At 43.3% G+C, this 24,781-nt stretch overlaps 2 protein-coding genes across 2 annotated transcripts; one reads left to right on the plus strand and one right to left on the minus strand.

The window, feature by feature from the left end:
• The first annotated feature begins 5,883 nt into the window (after positions 1–5,883).
• Positions 5,884–14,990, plus strand: LOC128754914 (E3 ubiquitin/ISG15 ligase TRIM25-like). The gene is made up of 10 exons (XM_053857905.1): positions 5,884–6,010; positions 6,420–7,023; positions 7,478–7,573; positions 9,001–9,234; positions 10,142–10,310; positions 10,381–10,416; positions 10,485–10,583; positions 11,357–11,500; positions 11,567–11,614; positions 11,686–14,990. The coding sequence occupies exons 2-10, from the start codon at positions 6,427–6,429 to the stop codon at positions 12,213–12,215; spliced, it is 1,953 nt and encodes a 650-aa protein (XP_053713880.1). The 5' UTR covers positions 5,884–6,010; positions 6,420–6,426; the 3' UTR covers positions 12,216–14,990.
• A 416-nt stretch (positions 14,991–15,406) lies between these two features.
• On the minus strand, positions 15,407–24,703 carry LOC128753888 (diacylglycerol kinase epsilon-like). The gene is made up of 11 exons (XM_053856055.1): positions 23,679–24,703; positions 22,442–22,601; positions 22,062–22,181; positions 21,851–21,994; positions 20,676–20,833; positions 20,223–20,271; positions 19,910–20,023; positions 19,738–19,809; positions 18,901–19,028; positions 18,183–18,294; positions 15,407–17,894 (listed from the first exon to the last, which is right to left on the minus strand). Exons 1-11 carry the CDS (start codon positions 24,128–24,130, stop codon positions 17,676–17,678), a joined length of 1,728 nt encoding a protein of 575 aa, XP_053712030.1. The 5' UTR covers positions 24,131–24,703; the 3' UTR covers positions 15,407–17,675.
• Positions 24,704–24,781: the final 78 nt, after the last annotated feature.

A 24,781-nucleotide genomic window follows, 5' to 3' on the forward strand; every position in this document is an offset into this window, starting at 1 on the left:
TCCACTGAACGCCTCAGAACACTCCTCATCTGGCTCCTTGGCAGTCAACTCCACCACCTCCAGACCTCTCAAGACATTACAGTCATCAGGACGCAACTCATCTAGCATCACTGGATTACAACCATCCTGGTCCCAGGCCTGATCAAGCTCAGCCATTCTCCACTCCAGCGTATCCAACACACTCTGGACCCTACTGCACACAGTCAGTCCCTGGTGCCAGGATGGCAAATACAGTCCAAGTCTTTTATCCAGGACACATAGAGACGATGGCACCACAGCCCTCCAGGGTGGCAAATCCCCAAATTGCATACGGCAGTTTCCTGCAGACCCATCAGGTGAAAAATGTGCAAATGTTCAGTGGTAACACTGGCGGTAGGATTATCAGAGATATGCAGTATCTTCTGGATGCTATAGAACTTCCCTCACATTTGCGCTTCCCAAGTGTAATGCGACACCTGAGCGGGGAGGCCAGGAAGTTGGTTTTGAACCTTCCGTTGCATGAGCAGAATCCAGCCAGAGCCTTTGAGGAGTTGAGGGCTGAATACAGCGAGGCACAAAGCTCCCTGGATCCACTGGCTGATATCTACGAACTCAGTATAGTAGTCGGCATGTTCATATGCAATAAGTCTTGAGGCTACACTGCGTGCTGTTGAAGAGGATCAAAGAGGTGGCCATCCTTTTCCTGACAGAGACAACAAGCTGACCATGCAGTTTCTACGAGGACTGGCAGACGAGGAAGTGTATATGCAAATCTCACCCATGAAGCCCAGATTGTTGACTTTGAAAGAGCTGCAGGAAGAGCTGAGAACCCTGAGCCGAGAGACTAAAACGTTTCAGTTCAGACACAGTCCGAAAAAGATGTTCTCTCAAGTTCATGTGGCTGGACATCTGGCTGACATAAAGGGAACTGAGACGTCCACAGAGTTAACGGAGTTAATGGAGAGTGTGAAGAAGCTGGCCTTGAATCAGGAAGAGCAGATGTAAAAGCTGTTCCAATTGGATTCCAGAGATACAGCTCTCGGATGCCCTGCCCTCTCCCACGCCATCACAGGCCCGTGGTCAAGCACTTTGGAGCAGAGAGGTAGTGTGTTACAGATGTGGTCGGGTTGGGCATATAGCAAGAGTGTGTAGGTCAGTTCTGTTAAATACTGATCACATGCAGGCTCCTCCGCTAGTGCCTACACAGTCATTGACGCCTGCCGACGGTGGGGCGACATCCCTGCCACCTCAGCATTTAAACCACTAGGATCCATGGTTACTGGGGCAACCATGGATACAAGGCAAGTCCCCCCACACAAAGTGAAGACCAGCAAGAGAGAACTGCTGCAGTTTCTGGGTTTTGTCGGCCACTACCGCCGTTATGTGCAGGATTTCTCTGCCATAGCTGCTCCATTATACCGCCTCACCACAGGTGATCCTAGAAAAAGAGAGGATGAAAGAGAAGTGCTGGCCCAGACCCACCATTTATTTGGACAGATGAGTGTGATTTAGCTTTTCTTACTCTAAAACAAAAGTTGGTGACTGCTCCTGTGCTCTGCTACCCCAACTACAGTTTACCTTTTGTCCTGCAAACTGACGCCTCAGGTGAGGGCCTGGGGCCAGTGCTGGCACAAGCACAAGATGGGAAAGAAAGAGTTGTGGCCTATGCAAGCAGAGGGTTGAGTCCGGCAGAGACCAGATATGCTGCACATAAGTTGGAGTTCCTGGCTTTAAAATGGGCTGTAACTGAGAAATTTTACGACCATCTCTATGGCCGCAAATTCACAGTCCAAACTGATAATCATCCTCTCAAATATGTGATAACATCCTCAAAGTTGGATGTCACTGGTCAAAGATGGGTGTCCCAGCTTGCAGCCTTTGATTTTAACATCCAGTACAGGAGGGGGCGGAGCAACACAAATGCAGATGCTTTGTCACGCATGTCACCGCGAGAGGTCACCTAGGTCCTGAGGTGCTGCCCGCACACCGTCTATGATGTGGGTACAGAGGGAAGGGAGTCACCTGCACAAGTTCCATTAGAGGCTGAAACTAGCCAGAAAGTGGGTCTGGATGAGAGACACTGTGGAGTCGGCACTGACTCTCTCCCTGCCAAAGAGGACCTACATGTCAACTGGTGCTACCTGAGAGTCTGAGAACGTTTGTCAAAACTGCACTCCACAATGATTGTGGACATTTGGGATTCGAACGAACACTGCAGACAATAAGAGAGAGGTTCTACTGGCCCAAGATGTTCCATGATGAAAAAATGTGGTGCGAGCAATGTGAGAGATGTTGTTTGAGGAAGACTCCCACGGCAGGTCACAGGGCCCCCCTGGTCAGCATCCACAGCGGTGCACCGATGGAGCTGATTTGTGTGGACTTTCTAACCCTGGAAAAATCCAAAGGCAGTATAGAAAATGTGCTGGTGGTGACTGACCATTTTTCTCGCTTCGCACAAGCGTACCCAATCAAAGACCAAAAGGCCCAAACAGTGGCCAGGGTCTTGTGGAAAAACTTCTTTTGCCAGTTTGGCTTTCCTGCTAAATTGCATGCAGACCAAGGGAGAAATTTTGAAAGCGCAGTGTTGAAGGAGTTATGTAAATATACTGGCATAAGAAAGACTTGCACAACCCCTTATCACCCTCAAGGTAATGGCACTACCGAGAGGTTCAACAGAACTCTGATGAACATGCTGGGAACTCTGGAGCCTCACTCGAAGACACGGTGGCATGAACATGTTCAGGCAGTGACACATGCTTGCAACTGTAGCAAGCATGACTCGACTGGGTTCACACCATATTTCCTTCTTTGGCAGACATCCCAGACTTCCTCTCGATCTGGTGTTTAGTCTTGCGAGCAAAGATGAACCTTGTGAGTACCATGAGTGTGTCCAGACTCTACATGACTCGCTGTCACAAGCCTATGCAGTGGCCAATTGGATGTCAAGGATTGCAAAGGAGCAGCAGAAGAAATACTATGACTTGAAAGCTGAGAGTCATGAGTTCATTCCGGGTGATTGTGTCCTGGTAAAAGTGTGCCATGTGGAGGGCCGACAAAAACCCGGCGACAAGTGGGAGTCCTGTCCCCTATAGTGTTGTGAAGAAACAGCCTGGTGTTCCAGTGTATGTTGTGAGAAAGGAGGGCCAGGAGTCAGAGAGAGTGGTCCATGGTAACCTGCTTACACACTGCATGTTCCTACCAGTGGAGGATGGCACTCACCTGGAGACCGAGGAGGTAAACCTGGCAGAAGAAGTCACAAAGGCAAGACTTGACAACGGAGTAAGAAGTGATGTGAGACAAGAGGTTAATGAGCCACTGATGGATGATGACGATGAAAAGGAGGATACAGATTCGACGGAAACAGGAGGATCGGCCGAAGAAGAGTGTGTGACAGCAAGACCCTCCCATGATGTCACACCCATGAGAAGACATCCAAACCGAAATCGTCATGCTCCAAAGAGGTTGATCTGTGAGCGGCAAATTGTGGAGGTCGCTGACCGAATGAAGATTCAAAGAGGTTTGGAGTTGTGGCAGAAATGCTGCAACACGGGGTTCGGAGTAGTTTAGACGCATGTTGCCGTTTTTTATTGTTTACACATGTTCCAATATTTTGCATGACACATTACTGCTCGGAAGTCAACAATTAAAGAAGGGGTCATGTCATAGTTCCCCAACATGGGGGCAGCACTTGGGGAATAACCCGCCAGTCGTGTTTTGTATGTTGAAAAGGTAAGATGTCTGAATGTTCTCTCAGTAGTTGTTGTTTGAGTTGTGTCCGGTAACCCCAGTTCGTCTGTGGTGTAGTCTGTGTCATATCATTCACTGTTGTTAATTGTTCCATTCTTTGGTTTTCGTGAAAACAGATTGTAAATTGTTTGTCCATGCGTTTAAACTTGAACATTGTTTTTTTTTATATACTAATTGGAGTCGTGTTCTGTATGTTGAAAGAGTAAAAAGTCCATCCAGAGCTTCTGAACCGTAGCCACTCGTCCTCTTTTCGCTCCACCCTGCACATCAGACCCCAAGAAACACAACGCAGAGTACCGGCGGGTGCAGCGTCGTTGAGGCAGCAGACCGGCGTAGAAGTTTGGGTTACATAAGAATGTGTCTTCAACGTTTTTTTTTTTTTTTAATACACCTTACATACTGTCATAATATGGATATTATTAAGAATACATATTCGAAAAACCACAAGAGGTTAGTGAAATCTTTCACTGGATTCCTGTTCAGGATACTGTACTCTACTATCCCTGTGAGTTTGGAGTGTTTTTACGGTAGAATTATGAAATAAATTGACTTTATATATATATATATATATATATATATATATATATATATATATATATATATATATATATATATATATATATATATATATAAATTGACTTGAGTTTGGAGTGTTTTTACGGTAGTATTATAAAATAAATAGACTTTATGTACTGTAACAACATGGATATTATAAAATAATATATATATTTAGAAAAACTAAAGGAGGTTAGTAAAATCTTTCACTGAATTCCTGTTCAGGATGCTCTTGGCTACTATCCCTGTGATTTTGGAGTGTTTTTACCGTAGAATTATGAAATAAATTGACTTTATGTCCTATGATAATATCAATATTAAATTTTTTTTTTTTTTAAACTACAAGAGGTTAGTGAAATCTTTCACTGGATTCCTGTTCAGGATGCTCTACTCTACTATCCCTGTGAGTTTGGAGTGTTTTTACTGTAGAATTATGAAATAAATTGACTTTATGTACTATGATAATATCGATATTTAAAAAAAAAAATTACAAAAAACTACAAGAGGTTAGTGAAATCTTTCACTGGATTCCTGTTCAGGGTGGTCTACTCTACTATCCCTGTGAGTTTGGAGTGTTTTTACCGTAGAATTATGAAATAAATTGACTTTATGTACTGTAACAACATGGATATTATGTATTTGTAAGGGTCAGCAACCTGAACACTGTGAGTTCAACGAGAACTGCCTGAGGGCTCAGCTCTTTAATTCCTTTTCCAAAAAGGAAGTTCATTTTGGAATGAAGATGAAAAAGGCCATGGACAAAGAACCAAGTACCATACAAGTGAGTGACACCATTCAACATGTGCAAAAATCCCCCAAAATGCCATTGGAAATCAAATAATTTGGACATGTGCTGGCTGTGTGTAATGAAAAGGTAATGTTTATAATTGGATGGTGTTCTGACTGATGCACAGTTAAACAAGAAAAGAAAATTAATAAATGCCACCCATGGTTACTAAATAATCTATCTTAATGTGATTATATATATATATATATATATATATATATATATATATATATATATATATATATATATATATATATATATATATATATATATATATATATATATATATATATATATATATATAATAGATATATAGATATATAGATAGATATACATAAGTCAATAAAGTCAATTTATTTCATAATTCTACAGTAAAAACACTCCAAACTCACAGGGATAGTAGAGTAGAGCACCCTGAACAGGAATCCAGTGAAAGATTTCACTAACCTGTTGTAGTTTTTTTTTATATAATTTTTTTATAATATCCATGTTATTATAGTACATAAAGTCAATGTATTTCATAATTCTACAGTAAAAACTCTTCAGTCTCACAGGGATAGTAGCCAAGAGCATCCTGAACAGGAATCCAGTGAAAGATTTCACTAACCTCTTGCAGTTTTTCTAAAATATATTCTTGATAATATCCATATTATGACAGTATGTAAAGTGTATTTAAAAAAAACGTTCAAGACACATTCTCACAACACATAACGTCTATTGATCATCTCCGTAACACACAACTACACTTTACTGGAGCTTACGCAGTCGCTGCCGTAACGGCACAAATAGACACGCATACTTTTTTTTAGTGGGCTGGTGGGTCGAACCAGGAAGCTGCCTCTGGGTGTTTGCTCTCTTCGCTCAGTGCTGGACGGGTTCGCTGCGGCGGTGCAGTCCTGAAATCGAACTGTCGTACGGTGAGCGTTGATCTGTAAAGAAAAGGTAGGTAGCTCTTTTGTTCATTTAGATTACATTAGGTGACTTACCTACTGTAATTCAAGGCCGCGTGAAACCAAAGGAAAATGTTGGCATTCGATTAGGTGTTTTAATACCTATAGATCTTGGCGATATGTTTTGCAGTGCTAGTCAATTGTTGCTTTAAAAGTGTATTTGTTATACTCCAACATTTGAGCGCACATATATCTAATATTCGTTCTCAGTGCGCAGACAACTTTTACTTTCGCTTCGTCAAAAATGGAGCAGCCTTCTCTCTCTCTCTCTCTCTCTCTCTCTCTCTCTCTATATATATATATATATATATATATATATATATATATATATATATCAAACGATTTCAACTTTAACTGGCAGCGCTCTTGTCTCCGATCTGATGAATATTTTTGATTTTCAGGCTGAAAATGTCGGGCTCTCCGTCTCTCATGAACTTGAAAGATGACCTGACGTGCAGTATCTGTCTGTGTGCCTTTGACTACCCGGTTACAATCCCATGTGGTCACAATTTCTGCCAAAGTTGCCTCCTGGCCACCTGGAAGGACTCCTACTGCTGCCCACAGTGTAGGACAGTCTTCGCAACCAAGCCGGATCTGAAGAAGAACACGACACTCAGCAATGTCGTTGAGTCCTTCAAAGCTCGCTCTCCTGAGAGCCCTGAGCCGCCTGAGTTGAAGACTCAGGTTATGGCCTCAGAGAGAGAGCAGAAGAAAGTCATTCTTTGTGATTCTTGCCTGGAGGCGCCGGCGTCCCACACCTGTCTCACCTGCATGGCCTCTTACTGCGAGGTCCACCTTCGGCCTCACCGGGAGAACCCGGTGTTTAAGGTCCACCAGCTGAGTGAGCCAATACAGGATCTGTTGGAGCGCATCTGCAAGGACCACTACAAGATGATGGACTTTTACTGCCCCCAGCATTGTAGTCCCATCTGCAGCGTCTGCCTGCAGCAGGTGCACAGCATGTGCAACTTCACCTCACTGGAGCAGCACAAGGGAGCCCACGAGGTGCGTGTGTTGACTCACTTCCATAAAAACATGCAGCATTTGTCGTAACTTCTGGGGTGTAGCTCTGTTTAAATGTGTCTTGACAGTGTATAGGTCGCTGTGACCCTTGATCATTGGATCTTATAAGGTCTGACTCATGGGCTGACGTCATCAGAGCACACACAGCAGTAGAAGCTTATAACTGGTTTAGCAAGTTAAATGAATGAGAAACAAACTAGATTTAAATGACAGCATGTGACAAAAACTTGGAGCTATAAAATACAAGTGTTACGGTAGCTTAAGCCATTTCTATGTGACTGTTTTTCCGCGCCCTGCGATGGACTGGCGACCTGTCCAGGGAGTCTTCCCGCCTCTCGCCTGATGTCTGCTGGGATGGGCTCCAGCACTCCCCACAACCCTGAACAGGACTATGGTGTGGTTAACTGATGTATGTATGTGTTTTTCCTCTGTTCAGGCTGGCCTGCAGAAAAAATGTCAGTTACTGGACGAGAAGATCATGAAAAATCATGCAGTCATTGATCAGATGAAGGACATGCAGACCACCCTCAAGGTAACCAAGACTTTATGTGGCATGATGTGCTTGATAAACTCACAGCAAGAGGATTTTGGTGTCTGTAAAATGTTGCTGTCAATGAAATACTAAGCACTCCAGAGCTGTGCTGTCATCAACCAAGCTGCCCAGTTACACATGTTTTATCTCCTTTACCCTGCATTTTTCTTGATTTTTCTTTGAAATCTCATTGACTGCTGTGAGCTTGAGAGGACAGCAGGTGGCAGAGCAAACACAAACTCTCTCTCTCTCAATCTAGCTCTCACCACATTGGTCCCAACAAGAATAGATTACTCCCCCTGCCGCCCAACACACACACACACACACACACACACACACACACACACACACACACACACACACACCGAAGGTCCTTGTGCACCACCAAGAGAGACCTTTCACGTTGTCACCGTCTGTATCTCATGGTCAATCAGAAGTTTCTGCTTGAAACAAACACTTTCAGTTGAGCAACAAACTCTTGCAAGATATTGATGTGGCTTGTCATGTGTTGTTTACTTCCCCTTCAGTCACACTTTATAACTTGTGCCGGTTCGATAGAATGGGCCGGTTCGATAGAATGCATTGAGGTTCTGAGAATGTGGAATAGAATGGTTCCAGAACCATAATGTACGGTGGCCCCAAAGGGCAAAAGACAACACAAAAGAAAAGTACGACCACAAACCAAAAAGCACATTTACAAAAGCAGAATTGCAACTGTTGCTGTGCAATTTGTCCAATCAGTAACAGGTTTTATGGAAGGTTCCCCCCTTCCTACGGTTTGCGTCAATGTTATTGCCATTCCATCTTTGTAAATGTATTTTTGTTTTGGTGGTTGCGATTTTGTTTTTGAAATTGCGATTTTGTTTTTGTAATTGCGATTCTGATTTTGTAAATGTGCTGTTTTGTTTGTAGTCATACTTTCCTTTTGTGTTTGTCGTTTGCCCTTCGGGGCCACCATAATCATGTCAGGAACGTAGAATCTTCTAATCTTTTGTGGATCCAATCCAGAACACCACCACAATGGAATCTGTTTCTTTTTGACTTCTTGGAAATGCCATTGAATATTGTCGATGCGTTTTTTGATTTCATTACCACTATGTAATTATTAAGGAAAAAAACACACATTTTCCAGATCAACCTCAGACATTAACACACCGGCCATAAAGTCTTATGATATTCCATGTTGAATTCATAAAGAACATTTAAACATACCTTTATAATGTTTCAAACTGTTTCAAACATCCTAACTTTGAATAACTATGGTTAGATAAATCTTTATTAACTCTTTTGTGATGTTGGTCTATATTTATCAGTGATTTGTTTCCCCCTTATTAGGTCCATTTATACTTTTACTTTAATTTGTACTTCTGTGCTCCTCTTGCCATGTGCTTAAAAGAGTCCTCATGTCCGTTTCTGGTCCTTACCAGAATTCTGCCATGGCCCAAAAACATGCGTTGGCCACGGAGTATCGTCACATTCAGGAGATGTTGGCTCAGGAAGAGCATGAAGCCATGAAGGCTTTGGACCAAGAGCTGGAGACAGCTCAGGGCAGACTCCAGACACTCACCAAGAGGTTCCATGAGAACATCAAGTCCATGGGCAAAGCTAAGGAGGACATCGCTGATCTGTTGCATCAGTCGCAGACCATTGCATTTCTTCAGGTGAGCAGCTGAGTGTGATGAGTCAGGTGTGAGTGCTCAACATGCACACTATACATGTCACGAGGGACAGGTGTGTAGCTCCTTTAAAATCCAACCACTTCATCTTTGTATTTTACTCATGGGATTATAGTTGTCACCAAACAGCAACATTATGTTTGTCAGAGTTGCAGGCCTGGACTCAACACTGAAGACAGAAGAAGGGATGAGGATGAGGAAGGTTACAGTAGCTGGTTCAGGTGAAAGGTGCAAGGGAAGCAGGAAGGACAAAGAAAAGTCATTCAGAATTGACAGTAGAGAAATGAAGTGTGGTGCCCACAGTTTTAATAACCTCATTCAAATCAGCATCCTTTTAATTCCTCTTTATTTTTGATCTGAAAAGGCACTTACAAAGTACCAAACGTATCTAACACCAGGAACGATGACTTTTGGACCTTAAACAAACACCTACTGTATGACCAGCAGTCGAGAGGGGCTGCTGTGGGATGGCCCGCCCAGAACAAAAACAAATGATCCAAACCCTGTGTGAGGAGCGTAGGCCCTTCACCTTTCTTAATGGTGAAATGAATTGACCATCCCCTGAAATTGTTTTACAACTCGACTACTGGCTATGATCCTTCAAACCAAAACATTTCATGTCAGTTCTAGGGCTATTTTTGGAAACCAAAATTTGAGTGTGACTGTGAAACAAGCTCAGAGTTTTAAGCTACTCTGCCAACAGAGTCAGCTCGCCATATGTCCCAAAACATGGCCAGAAAAATAGATGACATATTTAGTGACCAATGATCAGAAATAATGGATTCATTTGCTATTTCTACTTTAATTCTTTCTTTTAATAGTACATTCCCGAGGTTCAGTTGTCCACCAGCTTTTTTACATTTCAAAATAAATGTTGTTATTCATGTCCAAGACCAACTGTGACCTGCCGCAAGCCGCATCCTTCGACCCCTATGCTCCTCGACTGAGCCTGGATTCCAAGAAAGTGATGGCTGCCCAGGGGTTTGCGGTGCACCTGAAGGAATTTCTCAGTGGGATCCTCCGAGTGCCACTGGGCGACAGGATGTTGCTTTTGAAAAAAGGTACTTGAATTCTACATTGTCCAGTTTTTTAAATAGGTTTTGACCTGATTCGTTTTTCCCCGCCTCGTAGAAACTGCTTCTGGGTTCACTGCATCCAAGAAACCTGGTATGTCCAACATTAAATCAATGCATTTCTGCTTTAACTCAATTTTCATCTGTTAATTTTTAATTCAGAGAGGGAGGGAGCCACATCTCTGCCTTCCCCTTTATATGGCCCATTCTCCCAATTTCCACCTTCACCTCAAGGGACGGACGCCAAAAAGAAGCCCCAAAGTAAGAAACAGTTCATATGGGGGATATGTCAGTTGAAGAAGAGTATGAGGTGCCATCACTCTCAACAATAGACCCAGTTCCCATGATGCCCTGCAGCCCGCTCAAACAATCTGAATGGTAAATCAGGAAACTAGGTCATTTACAGGCAACATGGTCACCAGGATTGTGTTGTCACATCGGACCAAAGAAATGACAGGCATTTATTCACATTACTGTGCTCAAATGCGCTCAAATAATAACACCAGATAACACCAGAGTCCCCGTAGCTCCGCCTCCACAGACCGGCTCAGGTGCAGGGGAAGCTCCGGTCTCAGCAGGGAGTTGAACGTCAACAAAACGCCTGTAATTTCCTAGGTCTTTTGTGATGAGTCTAGTTTTGTTAGCAGCATGATGCATGTCCTTATTTTCATTTCATGCAACAGCAACCTGCATTTTCATAGTTAGTAGGTCATTGTGACTTGGTCATTTACAAGTAGCTCACCGGCTGCAAAAGTCTGGGCACCCCTGCAAAATTAATTAAATTGCTTTATATATATATATATATATATATATATATATATATATATATATATATATATATATATATATATATATATAAATGAGTTTTGCATGGATCCCCCAGCTCACCATTGCCGTAGGTATCATCAGTCTTGAGGAAGTTTTTGGCAACATGGCATGAAAAAGGGCAGGTTAATAAATGTAGCAGGAACCCAAACCCAGACGGCTTGTGAAGCCAGGGATTAATTTTTTTTCTACTCTGCTGTTTCACACAGAGCCCACCAAAAAGGGCTCTCAGAGCTCATCCGGTGGGATGGGCAACAAAAGCCTCCAGCGCTCGATGGAAAACCTGTTGGACTTCGGAGGAGAGAGAAAAGGGTTGGGCCAACCTCCCAGACTTGAAACCACCGAGCTGAAAGGTACAGGCAGATTTGTGTTAAACATGGAAGTGAAAATGTGACTACTCACTTCTTCTTTCACACCAGAATCTCCGGACATGATGGTTTTTGTGAAGCGCTCTGACCTCCTGAAGTGTAAGTGGTGGTCGACATTCAGTCAGGAGTCAGAGAACAGCGCCATTTAAGTTTATACTCCTCTCCTGCAGATGGCACTGTGCTCACTTTCGATCCCAAAACAGCCAACAAACGCATCATCCTGAGCGAAGACCTCACGAAAGCTTCTGTGTCAGAGGAGCCTGTTCACCTCCCTGAGTGTCCAGAGCGCTTTGCCGTTTGCTCCCAGGTGCTCACTTCCAAGGGTTTTTCTAGAGGGCGCCACTACTGGGAAGTCCGTCTGAGCAACAACAACTTCATTGGGATCGGCTTGGCGTATGGTAGCATCAACCGCAAAGGCCCCAGCAGCCGACTGGGCCGCAACAGCCAGTCTTGGTGCGTGGAGTGGTTCAACGTGAAGCTGTCTGCCTGGCACAACAGCATCGAGACGGTGCTGTCCAATCCAAACCCCAAACGTGTGGGGGTGTTGGTGGACTGCGAGGAGGGCACTGCTACTTTTTACACCGTGGCAGACAGAGCGTATCCCTTCCACTGCTTCGTGTTTCCCTTCACTGAAACAGTGTATCCTGCCATCTGGATTTTCTCCAGTGGCTTGTCCGTCTCACTGTGCAAGCTGCACTGAGCGACTCCTCCATTTATGCCCCTTTCATATTTGATTTGGCTCTTAAGAATCCCATTTAGTCTTGAACGCGATTTAAATGTGTTTTCTGGCTCCCAATCCCCCTTTGATATCAAAGGTCACAAGCGCATCAACTTACTGAGTAAGACAGTAAGACCTTGATGTGCCGGGCGCCTCCAATGGTGACATGGTCAACCACAGCCTCTCATTGGTAAAGAATTCCTGATCAGCCTCCTAACCACATTACATGGACACATTCCATCTCCACAACAATGTGGACACAATGCGTCTCTCTTTGTATTGTGCTTTGCTGGTGTCAGACTTTTTTCAATGGGTTTTCATAAGTGGTCCTGAGAAGCACACATTGGTGATCAGAAAACACTTTTAATTGCTAGATAACCTAAAAAAATATTGTCACCATGATAAGACCAGTGAGACCGCAGTGATACCGGTAAAATAATACTAATAATAAAAAAGATGTTCTAGAGGAAACATGCAGAGTTTGCTGTGGCGGGGCATTTGTGTGCCGTAGATAATGGCATGCGTCACTGCACCACACCATGCTAGAGGACTCTGCGGTGTACTCTCTATGTAGGGCTGCACAATTGTTTGCCATAGCTCCCCACTAAAAGTAAGATCGAGGAATAAATCAAGTCAGTATCTTTCAAAACAATGGTGCAGCTCTACTGGTGTTCCATGTTCATGGAGACAAACTCATTTGAAACTCCTCGCTTCAGTGGAGGTTTCTAATGTGAGCAAACTGCAAACAGCAGACAGCTTGGTTCAGAATCACGGCCAACTATAGTCTCTGACTTGCAGTTGTTCGTGGCGGACAAGGCACATCGTCAGGCTGTTTTAACTGGCTTTGTCTGCCAGTTGAAGACGATGTCTTGACAGCCACTTCTGCCCTCACACACGTCTGAAGAGGTCTACAGTCAGATACGACTGGTCTTCGTGTGCGGCACCACTGCAGGATTTACTCAGAACCTCCAGGATCTGCCTTTCAGTTAACTCCAGGTCTGTTTTATGAGGTGACACTTCTGACATCGCATTGGAATGAAGACCTTGTGGACAAATTCAAACATAAGAACCAACTTTTTTGTTCTAAAATTACACATCCAATGACAGTGACACTCTGGGAATTCAAAATGACATTAAAAAACAAGACACCAAAACAATTTATAAATAAAAAGCTTCAGTAAAGTGAATGATAAAGTGGCGTTCTAATCTAGATGTCACCGTCAGACATATGAGAGAAATTGAAAATGAATTCATAGTAATTTGACTGACTTCAAGGCTTCAAATTAGATGTTTTCATTCCTCAGTGTACAGAACTAAATTAGCGTGATGAACATAAGTCTTCCATATTTCATATTTTTGGCAGACATTATGGTTTCCAACTAAAGGCAGCAAAATCCTGGAGTAACTGATTTCCTGCAGTTCTTTTTGTAGTGTCCCACTGGCATGCTGTAGGAAGCCACCTCCCACAGCTGCTGTACTCTCGCTTCAATACACTGTATCATGTGTATTGTTCAGGTAACTGAGGAGGCTGCCATGCTTTTACAAGACTCCTGGGTTACATTTAATCTGCACGATTAAATCCCTGATGGCTGGTGTGGGCCGTGAGCACCCTCGTGGTCAAACACCCCACAGAGAAGAGCGGCCCTGGGTCTGATGTGGGGGACTTCTGGCTGATGGTGGCTCCATACAGAAGCTGCTTCAGTTCAGTCACATGCCTTTGATGCTTTTGTTTGAGATGCATGTCAGGCTCTGAACTGAGAAGGACACTTTGTTGTGTTTTTTTTTTAAATTTGTTCTTCTTTGTACATAGCTCTTACTAATCTGCGACATACCTGTACACTTCTGTGCCTTTTGGTATTTCAACTGATTGGTGGAAGATGGTGAATAATAGCCTTGTTTCATGATCATCATAAATGATGCCAGGGAATGTGGGAATATGATCATTTTCGAATTATGGTAATATTATATGGACTATAATTTCATGAAGTTACTAATAAGTTTTGAAGTCAATAGTTAATAAGGTTCAGTGATGGAAGTACAGTTGATTCTTCGATACATCTATCTTCATTTAGCCACCCAAGATGCAACCCAAAGTGTCAGCACCAACCAACTGCCCCTTGGTTGCTTGTCTGATGTGTGGATGAAGTGCTGTGGGTTTTTATTCATTTTGGGTGCTTGGGTTGTGGTCATACTGTAAATCAAGAATTTATTGGAATGGTGCAACTATTTTTGAACCATTTTCTGTTAAGATAAAATCCAAACCCGATTTCATGTGCACAAAAAAAAAAAAAAAAACTAGATCAAGTCAAAGCTGGTCAGTGTTGTGCCCTTTAAAGATTGCTGTCCAAGCTTGGCTTATGACATTTTGCATAAACTGCATTGTTGTATCAAATAATTCCTGACAGACTTCAATAAATGTGTATGGTCTGTTTAAAATTTGGTGCCTTTGTTGGACTGACATGTACAGAGGAGAGAGAGCCAGTACATTGGTAGGAAGATGTTGAGGTTGGGACTGCCAGGCAGAAGGTGCAGAGGAAGGCCAAAGAGGAGATATGGACGTGGTGAAGGAGGACATGAGGTTTGTAGGTTTGAGAGAAGAGGAAGCAGAGGACAGGGTGAGATGGAGGAGGATGATCCGCTGTGGCGACCCCGAAAAGGGAGAAGCCGAAAGAAAAAGAAGAAGAAGCCCTTGTTGGACTGAGCTCCTGTTGTTGACATGGATGTATTCATGAGTCATGAAGTGAAATAAAAAAATAAAACGCGCGTTTGCATGTGTCTACCTGTATTCATATTCTTGTATGGACCAATCTTTGACAAGACGCTGCTCTTGTGAGGACATTTCAGCTGCTCCTTATAGGGTTTTGAGGATTAAATAACTGCATCATTACTATGGCGTATGAAGTTGGTTCAGAGTCCTTGTTAAGGTTAGCCATTTGTTTTGAATAGTTAGGTTTAGGGGGTGAGGCTGGGGAAAGGGTTATGGCAATGTGCTTAGTTGATTAAGATTTGGATCTCGTGGAATGTACTGAACAACACTGACAAATGACAAGGACAGCACAGCAGTAAGCCATAAGAGGCAGCAGAGAATGCTACAGTCCACGCAAGAGGGCAAAAGACTCCGGAGTCAATAAAACACAGAGATGGACATTTTATGACAAAATATTTATGGGAATGTCTTAAACCTCAATATATGGATTCCTTACATTCAGGACAGTCAGAATCTCAATTCAACAGCAACGCAGATTTGAGAAATAATCCAGCTCAAAGACCTGTTTCATAACAATTGTTGCCTCAGTAAAGCATATGCTTACAGACATTTCCAACACATGGCATTTCATGATAGAATAAATTAAGATTTTATTTCAACAATCTTTTGTGGCAACCCCTGATTTGATCTGCCGAAAATGATTTTAACAAACTTCTAAAAACTCCTAGAATTAACAGTAATTTTCATCCTGTTAAGTTTCATCAAGTCAAAGCCACGCTGGCGAACCATCATCAAACAAAGTGTAACTCTGAATGACATCACAACCTCAGTGTTTAACATAAAGCCACTCAGTGTCTGGTCTGTCAGAGCGACCAGATATCAGTTCATTCTGTTCAGTTACAACCAAGGGAATGGTCCTTTGTCACCTGATATCTTAAGGTATATATTTTGGAACACAAATAGCAGATGATATCATGATATACTGAAACCAATACCATGGCATCAAACTATTCAGTAGAACTCCAGAGTGAAACTTGATAAAACCAGCGGTGATATAACGTTTTAAAAAGGAAAATAAATACTTAAAGGTGTAAACACAGCAGCACAATATGGTCAAAGAGAGAAACAAATCAAACATCACAGAACAACACAGCAGTTGAGTAATCATTCTATAAGCATGTTTGCGAAAGCATCACTCCACCCCACTAACAGAAGTGTCTGTGGGGACGAAGAATGAGACAAGGAAGGACACAGCAAACAACATCTCCAGACAACCATTTGGTAACAACAAGATGCTGTTTCATCAGAGAGAGAAGCAAAGTGACTGAAGGCGAGCCACTAAATCAACTCGGGATTGTCAGTAACATGTGGATTCACTAACCTCGGCATGTCAGGATGTTTTGTTTGGGGGGAGCAGGTTCACGTATTTGCTTCTTCCAACAGACACACAGTGTTTCAGAAGAAGGAGGGACCAACTGAACCATCTTCATCAGTGCGATGCTCTTTATTTGAGCTTATCCTCGAGCCACTTGTGACAGATACTGACCACTGCACAGCAGGGGACTCAAACATAAGGAGTGACCTAAACATTATCAGACCTGGGGTTATAATCCTGCCAAAGGTTTGACCCCCCCGGACCCGCGATAAAGTGCACTTAGTCAGCTGATGCTTTACAAGTGACCTCAACAAGCACTAATGGTTACACAGTTTCAATTTCAGAGCAAAATAAAACATCACTTGCAGATAGAGACTGCTGCAGTCACGACTAACTCAAGCTGAATTTACCAACTCACCTCAACACTACAGCCTGGTGTCAGATGAGGATAACTAAATATAGCAACAAGCTCAAACACTAATCCTTTTAATATCAAAAGACAATCTTAAACAAGACAGAGAAGAGTATTTGGCTTCTACACAGACAGTAGCAGTTTTACACCATACAACAGTAAAGAAACAAGACACCAGGAATAAGGACTCATAAAGCTGAACTCCAGTGTCGTCACAGCAAGGACTGAACAGCGATACTGATTGTGCTAGTTGCAGAATATAAACATAACTTGAGAGTATAGTCTCTCCACTGGACGTGCGCTTCTCCGACTGATGTCATGGCTTCTGTCAACCTGAATCATGAAAACCTGCAGAGGACCATGTGAATACAGTGTACAAGTATGGCACAAGAGCTAGTTGCATGTAAACATTACTTCCTCTGATGGTTCGGGCCTGAGTTTCCACTTTACAACACAGCAGATGAAAAGAACCAGCTGTACACACATTCGACAAGCTGACCTCTTCTGTGCGTCTCCAGGGTCTTTCTCCCCATTTGATACAGAACTCAACAATATATGTGAGACTTGAGGCTGGACTCAGTCCTAGAGCTGCGTCTAACAAACAGCTTCCTATCCATAAATTATGGAACTTTAACATAATAATAATAATAATAATAATAATAATAAAGTAGGTCACAACATGTGCACAGCAATACGTCGTATAAACAACAAAAACAGTACAGCCTCAGCAAATTCAATCTCAATTGTAAGATTGGGCGAGTTTGAATTGGTAAATCAAAGAGCTGAATGTGTTGCAAGTGTCAGATAATTCAGACAGTCAGGTGGACGGGTCAATAGATTGCTGGTTACTGGTTCACACATTGTGAGGCAGAGCTTGCAAAGAAAGAGTTAAAAGGTCACCTAATGTCAGCAGGACCAATGTAATGGCAGCAGAATGAGAACTTTAGCTCAAGCACGAACTGATGTGGGCCCCAGGGGCCTGGGAGAGTCATGAGGGGTTGGGCTCTCAGTCTCTGAGGCACTGCACTCATCGTCATCGTCCGTCTGCTCCGCACTGTGGTACAGCATGAGGGCCTGGGTCTTGTGGGTGATGGTGATGGTGCACGGACCCTGAGCCCACGGCTCCCCGTCCACCTGCATGGGCATCTTGGAGCTCTTCAGAACCAGCTGGAGGGAAGAGATTCATCGGCACTGTTTGATCGGTACGAGACAACAGGAGTCTGAAATACTGTGGGCTCCGAGTAGAAATGATAAAGGAACATTCATTGTTTCATTTTTAAAACTACAGTTTAACAGATGCATTTTTTTCTCCAGTAATTAGCAAGAAAATTATTTTTTTTTAAATACTTATTTAGAACAAAACATGAATACTCAAGCCTCTTTGTCTTCCTTCCACACCCACTCAACTGAGACAAACAGGAAGCAAAACAGCGTATGTGTTTCTCCGCCTCTCACCCTGACAGTGTGTGCCTGGCCCAGTCGCACTGGGTTGGCCAGCTTGACTTGGATCTGAGCGCAGTGAAAGGAGCCGTATACACCCACCACCTCCAGAAGGCCGTCGTCTAACCTGCAAAGACAAATGATCAGAACTTCGATCATAACAGCTCAAATGGATTATACTCATTTGTTTCAAACTCTCCTATGAACAGAAGATTAACACTGCACTGCATTTGCAGGAAGGGCTAAACAAAACTGACATCTTGTCATTGGTGCCGTACTTGGTACACATTCACATGGTCAGAGAGTTCTCTATTGTTCTGGAATCATTCTGTCAAGCTGCTCTTTGTTATATTATCCACATTATCCACAATGCAATGTTCTTCTGCATTGTATGTTGTGTGTGTCAAATAGTGCTCAGAACTAAAAAGGGCCCTACAGTGCGAAAGGTGGTGGTGACAACAGTGTAATAACTAAACTTTGTCTTGTAAGGAAAGTTGTTCTTGCTTAGAAGGATGACCTTGTTATTGGACAATAATTGCTCACAATGCTTTTATCAATAATCATTTGGAAACTTTACTCTCCATCATGTATGGACACCAGACCTTTACTAGTTTTCTTTAAGGAGTTGTTGCATGAGTCTTGTGTCTTTGTACTGTATATGCTAGAGTCCTACTGTTTTCTTACTGAAATGGCTCTAATGTTGTAGTATCACTACAAGATGACAAGGTCTTACCTTGTTGGGGGACAAGGCTCATCTCCCATCCCCTCCCACAGTCTGCAGCCTCCTCCCCAGTAGCCAATGTTACAGACGATGATTCCCTCCAGACATGGCAGTGCCACCCTCTCTCCATCCAGCTCCAGCTGTAGTGTCACAAAGAGCTTATTCAGTCATTAAGTGCTAAATACCTGTATTTATTCAGAAGAATGGAGAAGCCATATAGAATGTCATCATTGTTCAACATTTCTCAAAGCAGTTTGCAACTGCCAGTTTACTACAGTTTCATTTATTCATTATGACACAGAGACTCCCTGGGGATGCCAAGGACTGGACCTGGTCCATCATATGGCACAAATAAACACACAGCCACTTACACACACACACACATATATATGGACGATTTGGAGCATCAGTGTGTTTTCAGAGGGGAAGAATTTGTTTGTCTTGACTTTATCCTGTAACATCAAACCATTATGTGCAATAATGTGGCCAAAATTATGATTGGGAACCAGCGACATCAGAGACGTCTGCTCAGAAGTAAACAAATATGTTGGTGGACTAAATAACCTATAACTTCACTGCAGGTCTATACCCCAGTATGACCATTGATCATTGAATGATGGTGTTAATACAGTGTCTACAACCTCAGTGGAGCGATACCGAGCAGTGGTCAGCAAAATGTGCCAACGGTGCTATGTGGATCCATGGAAACGTGCTTGAGCTCACCTTCCCCCCAGAAACAAGGTATGAGGTTACATGTTCCACAAGATGTGAACAATAATAAATAATATTGATTGTGGCCGGAAAGGGTGATATTAACAGTTTCCAACGGACGATGAGCTGCAACCTCACCTCAATCCTCTTGTCGAGATCTTTACACTCCTGCACTAAACAGTCTTTGGTGCCGTACAGGAAGTAGACAGTCTGCAGGCACAGGACAACATCATGAGGAACCTTTACTTCATATTCAAAACATCAAACATTTGCACATTCATTTTCATATTCAAATCAACAGGAAACTCACTTTATTGATGATTCGACTGGAGAAGAACGATGGCGTTTTCTCCCTGTGAGTGTGGAACTTGAGCGCCATCAGTGCGTCCGGACCCACGGAAAAGTAGTTGTTCATGGACAGAACCTGAGCAGATCAGCAGTGAAGTCAAGCTCATTGGTCTAAGATAAAGTTGATGCAAACAGTTCACATCATGATTTTCTATTGATATGGCCTGGTCTTCCAAAGCTCCCCAACTATCTTTGTGTGCTGCATATAATCATTCTCTCTTCCTAATCAGAAGATGTGTTCATGAAAATGAAGAAGCATCAATATCAGACCTTACCTTGGGTTTGCGAAAGTAAAGGCCTTTTGATGCCACCTGCACTTTCCACCTGAAAATGAAGAGAAGGGCAAAAGAAGCACACTCACTCTCATGAAGCAGCAAGATAAAGGACATCACATGCCAATGCATTTTAACTTCTGTTGTGAGCTGGAAGTGTGATATAGATTTCTTGTTGACGCCAGTTGGGAAAGTTGCAGAGAGTCACATGCAAGGCTGCACGTGAGAGCATGTGAGAGCATAGCATTAAACAGTTTAATAAGAGAATTTTGTGTGGATTAAAAAAACATGTTGAAAAAAGTTTCACCGTACAGAGCACCATCATCGGCATTGATATACATTTTTTTCATTGATATACATTTTTTTCATTGAAGATTTCACGGAATTCCCATGTGAAACTATTTAATGAGTCGAAAGAAAATTTCCAGTGAAGCAGAGAGATCTGCTTCTATGTACCTGTCCATCTTCACCACCTCTGCATCCAGGATGTTGTGGAGTACCTGCTCCACAGGGATCTCTCCAGCATATCCTGCCCCCCAACCCAGAGTATTAGAAAGATCATTTCCGGTGCCCAGTGGGAGGATGGTCACTTTGGGAATGAACTGGTCCAGGCCCTAGAAAAAGACAGACAGAGCGTTTAGAGGAGGAAAAGCTTAAAGCCGCAGCAACACTGTTCCCTGGGAGAAATCCATCTTATGTACAATAGAATCAAAATCTGCAGGCAGCTCTTGTTGCTACACAGACAATATGATATTTAATTTTTATCTTGGTTTTATCTTGGTAACCTTGGTAACTTGTAACCAGAGAATGATTTCAAACGTGAACACCAAGGCCCAATTGTCATTTTACCAAAAAGAAAGTATGACCATATACAAATATATATTACATATAAAATAGCCGTTCTGGGGCACACAAGTCTCTCAGACCCTTCAACAATCTCCCCAGGAATAGACAGTGGTCTGTGTGGTCAAGAACAGCCAAAATAGGGAGGAAGTAAGGAGGACAATCAAGTGGCAATTGCCCCACATTGTCATTGTGACGGTACGACTAAAAAATGTGCTTGAAGTGTGTCTGTCCCTTTTTCTAAGTGACATTCTCCATTCCATGTACTGTAGTTGTTCAACATCAATGTGACATTTTCCACTGTAACAGATAAGACTGAAAAGGCAATATTTGACTGTTGGAATCAGATTTAAAGATACAATAAAATAAAATAATCAATGCCACTTTCTACCACACACAAAGCATTTATATTAGCAAAGGACGATTTCTGTCAAGCAGGCATGGTCAGGTCGCCAACCGTGACTGTCTGTCATGTGCAGCTTTTAATACGGGCAATAATTTGGCATCCCACAAAAATCCCTCTTGGTAGACAATTAAGCACCGCAAAAGATACATTTATTAAGCTTTTCTTCCTTTTAACTGTGTTCGTAGCCCTGACACATTCAAGATGCAGTGACGTCATGGGCTGGAAAAAAGTGAGTCGGCATATTTTTTCCCCAGAAGCATCCCTGAGTACATCGTCCCGTTTATAACATCTTAAAAACCTTCCAATGACATGACTGAACAAACTTTGATGGCCCACTGTGAGTTGGTCAAACCCTCAATGTATATATTGAAACCTTATGCACCTTCAGTTTCATGGTGTCGATGGCATCCAGCACCCATCCGACTGTTCCGTCACCGCCACACACAAGCACCCGCACACTGCCAGGAGGCAACAGGGTGCAGAGCTGAAGGGCCTTGGAGGGCACCACCTTAGACAGGTCAAACACCTACAACAGAGAGCAGCTCAATTATACTCTCAGCCGCAAGGAAGTCAGACTTTAGCTCGTTGCCCACCTGCACAGGATTGAGAAGGGAACGGAACTCTCCCAGCAAACACTCCCCCATGTTGTTGCCACTTCTTGTGTTGGCCAACACCAACACTGGGGTCCAGCTGCTGCCACAGGTTGCTGCCAACTACAGGAGCCGAAAAATACAATACAACAATGAAAAATTCCTAAAACAGCCCAGAGGCTTCAAATATCTTAGTAAATTCTAAAAAGGATGAACTCATTCTAATTCACTGACCATGGAAAAAACACGCACGCGCAACTCCCACCCAGATAAAGCAGGACAACTAATCAGATTAGTCATAATGTTCCCACCAGAAAAGAAAAGTATGACATATTCATGGGAGATGAATGTACTCTGCAGGAGGCTGTATTTCAGCTACACACCTTGCTATACTCGTCAGGGTGCCGTCTGCACAGCCTGTTGACAGAGTCAAGGTAGTGAGGTGGAATGATGAGGCTCCGGAACTCGCCTAGGTCACAGTGTCCAGACCCAGCCAGCCTGTCCATGCAGTCATCATGCACCGTGTTCTGACACCAGACACACCTGAAGGAAACAAAAACAGACAGAGTTTTCAGCATGAAAGACGGTGTACCAGGTCACCCATGTAGCATTAATCCGAAAGCGTGGGCGGAGGTCAGCAGAGGCATGAAAAGGAGATTAGTATAGTCAGTGTTACACTGATTCAGTGCAGCAGCCGTCCATTAAAGCAAATGAAAAACAGACGCACTAAAACACGTGCAGATGGGCCAACTGACAGTTTCAGGCATCATGCAGGCCAACTCCTGAATGATGGAGATCTAAAGATTCCATAATAACAATAATAATCAACCTCAATTCACTGTCGAGTCTGATTGAGCGATGCTTTTGTTGTTTGTAATATCTCCATTGAAAGATGGGAGTTAAAGGAGTAATAATATTACTCCTGCTGCAAAAATATAAACAACAACGTAAAAAATGAGGTCATGACGATGTCTTCATGTTCTCATAGCCACTCATACATCGATTCATAGGCACACCCCTCATTTAAATAGCTCATGAGGTTGTCAGTAAAAACACCACTGTTTGATCAGATTCATGCTGGAGTGAAGTGGAGAGACAAACGCTTATAGAAAATCAGAGCCGGTGGGCACCAGGGGGACCTTGTACAGCATGCTGTTGCAGAGCACACTCAAATGTTTAACGTGCACTTTGTGTAAGAAGCGAAAAGATAGAAAATCCTTATGAAGCAGTTCAGCATCACGGGTGAGTGCTGGTTGGTGTATACATTATATGATCCATATAACCCCACTGTAGAAAAAAAACAAAACATGGAAATGCATGCCCCTCAGGGGTGTGAGGAGAACTGTGGTCTGTTGACTTTCGATTCCGAATTTACATGACTAGAGTGAAGAGAACCCAGAATGCTAATTCGACACCATTATATGGACACCTAAAATAAATTCATTCAAAATGATCCACGTTTTCAGTTCTGGAAGCTTTGTAAACAAACTTGTGATCAGATTTTTTTTTTTTAATCTCAGCACAATTCATTAAAAGCTTGATTTTAAAAAACCTATTCTGACATTGTGGTGTATTGGCAGTACACTGAGCAGCTGTGGGTCCAAGCGGAGGCGGACGTACCTGTAGTCGCATAATTTGGGCTGAGTCCCACACTGCTGCTTGCACTCGGTGCAGTAGCTGGCCAGGGGGACGTTTCCGCGGACCCAGCGGTGCTCCGTGGTTCCACCAGGCCCGGCGGCGGCCATGATCTCCTTGCACTGGAGGCTCCGGTCGGCTTTGCGCAGGCATTGCTCATCGGCACAAACCCCACAGCAGTCACAGAACGCCCCTTGCAGAATGTGCTGGAAGCACACGCAGCAATATGTCGGCTTACTAAACAGATCCGTATAGTGCCACCCGTGTTTACTCTTTCGGAAGAAATCCTTCATGTAGGTTTGCCGCTTGGATCGCTGGACGCTGCACCACAGGGTGATAATCACCGGAACAACGATGGCCAGTGTGGTCCAGATGAGTAGGGACCACTCCTCCTGGGAGCCAGGGTCGCCCTGGACCTCGCCCCCCTGCCAGAACATCTCCGCGGCTGGACCTGACTGACGCTACACCACGCTGTAGCAGCCACTGGGAACCCAAACCAGACGACGTGCTCCAGCTACAGTCATGACCCTTCACTAACGGACAACAATTGGAGCGTTTACCGACCAACTGAACCGAACACGGAGGGAGCCTGCTCGCCCGCTAACTTTGCTATCTAAGAATGGCAATAACAACAAGATGAAACGCACAAATGCCAAATGCGCATGCGTACTGCAACACCAACAACATCCACCAAACAAAGACGAAACCTTTGAATTACAACGTATTTTTAAGAGTATTCGTGAATGTGAACGGATACTAAGTAATTTTAATAAATTGACCAATATTTGCGAGAGATGGTGAATGGAGTTCTATTTATTGCTGTGTCACGCCTCATTGGCTCGGTATGTCATCATCAGGAACGTAAACCAACAGAGTTAAATGTCTACGTTACCCAATCCTTGCTAGCAAATGGCAGTGTGGTTGCATCTAGAGTATTTGTACTGGTATTTGTATCACGGCTGCCCGGGTACAACCGAACGCGGAAGCAAGCATACGAGTTATCCAGCCATTCTATCGTCTTTGAGTGCAAATTCGTCAATGTACGCATGCGCTGTACCAAATCGAGCTGCTCATAAAACACTGCGAGG

This window comes from Synchiropus splendidus, chromosome 2, assembly GCF_027744825.2.
Source record: "Synchiropus splendidus isolate RoL2022-P1 chromosome 2, RoL_Sspl_1.0, whole genome shotgun sequence".
Lineage (NCBI taxonomy): Eukaryota > Metazoa > Chordata > Actinopteri > Syngnathiformes > Callionymidae > Synchiropus > Synchiropus splendidus.

What these genes read in the sequence shown, in the direction of transcription:
- LOC128754914 (XM_053857905.1), top strand. Translation starts at nt 6,427, where the DNA reads ATGTCGGGCTCTCCGTCTCTCATGAACTTGAAAGATGACCTGACGTGC. An exon ending in AGACCATTGCATTTCTTCAG is followed by an intron (nt 9,235 to 10,141) that starts GTGAGCAGCTGA and finishes TTCATGTCCAAG; the next exon opens with ACCAACTGTGACCTGCCGCA. An exon ending in TGAAACCACCGAGCTGAAAG is followed by an intron (nt 11,501 to 11,566) that starts GTACAGGCAGAT and finishes CTTTCACACCAG; the next exon opens with AATCTCCGGACATGATGGTT.
- LOC128753888 (XM_053856055.1), bottom strand. Translation starts at nt 24,130, where the DNA reads ATGTTCTGGCAGGGGGGCGAGGTCCAGGGCGACCCTGGCTCCCAGGAG. An exon ending in CCCTTCTCAATCCTGTGCAG is followed by an intron (nt 21,995 to 22,061) that starts GTGGGCAACGAG and finishes TCTCTGTTGTAG; the next exon opens with GTGTTTGACCTGTCTAAGGT. An exon ending in ATCTCGACAAGAGGATTGAG is followed by an intron (nt 19,029 to 19,737) that starts GTGAGGTTGCAG and finishes GTGACACTACAG; the next exon opens with CTGGAGCTGGATGGAGAGAG.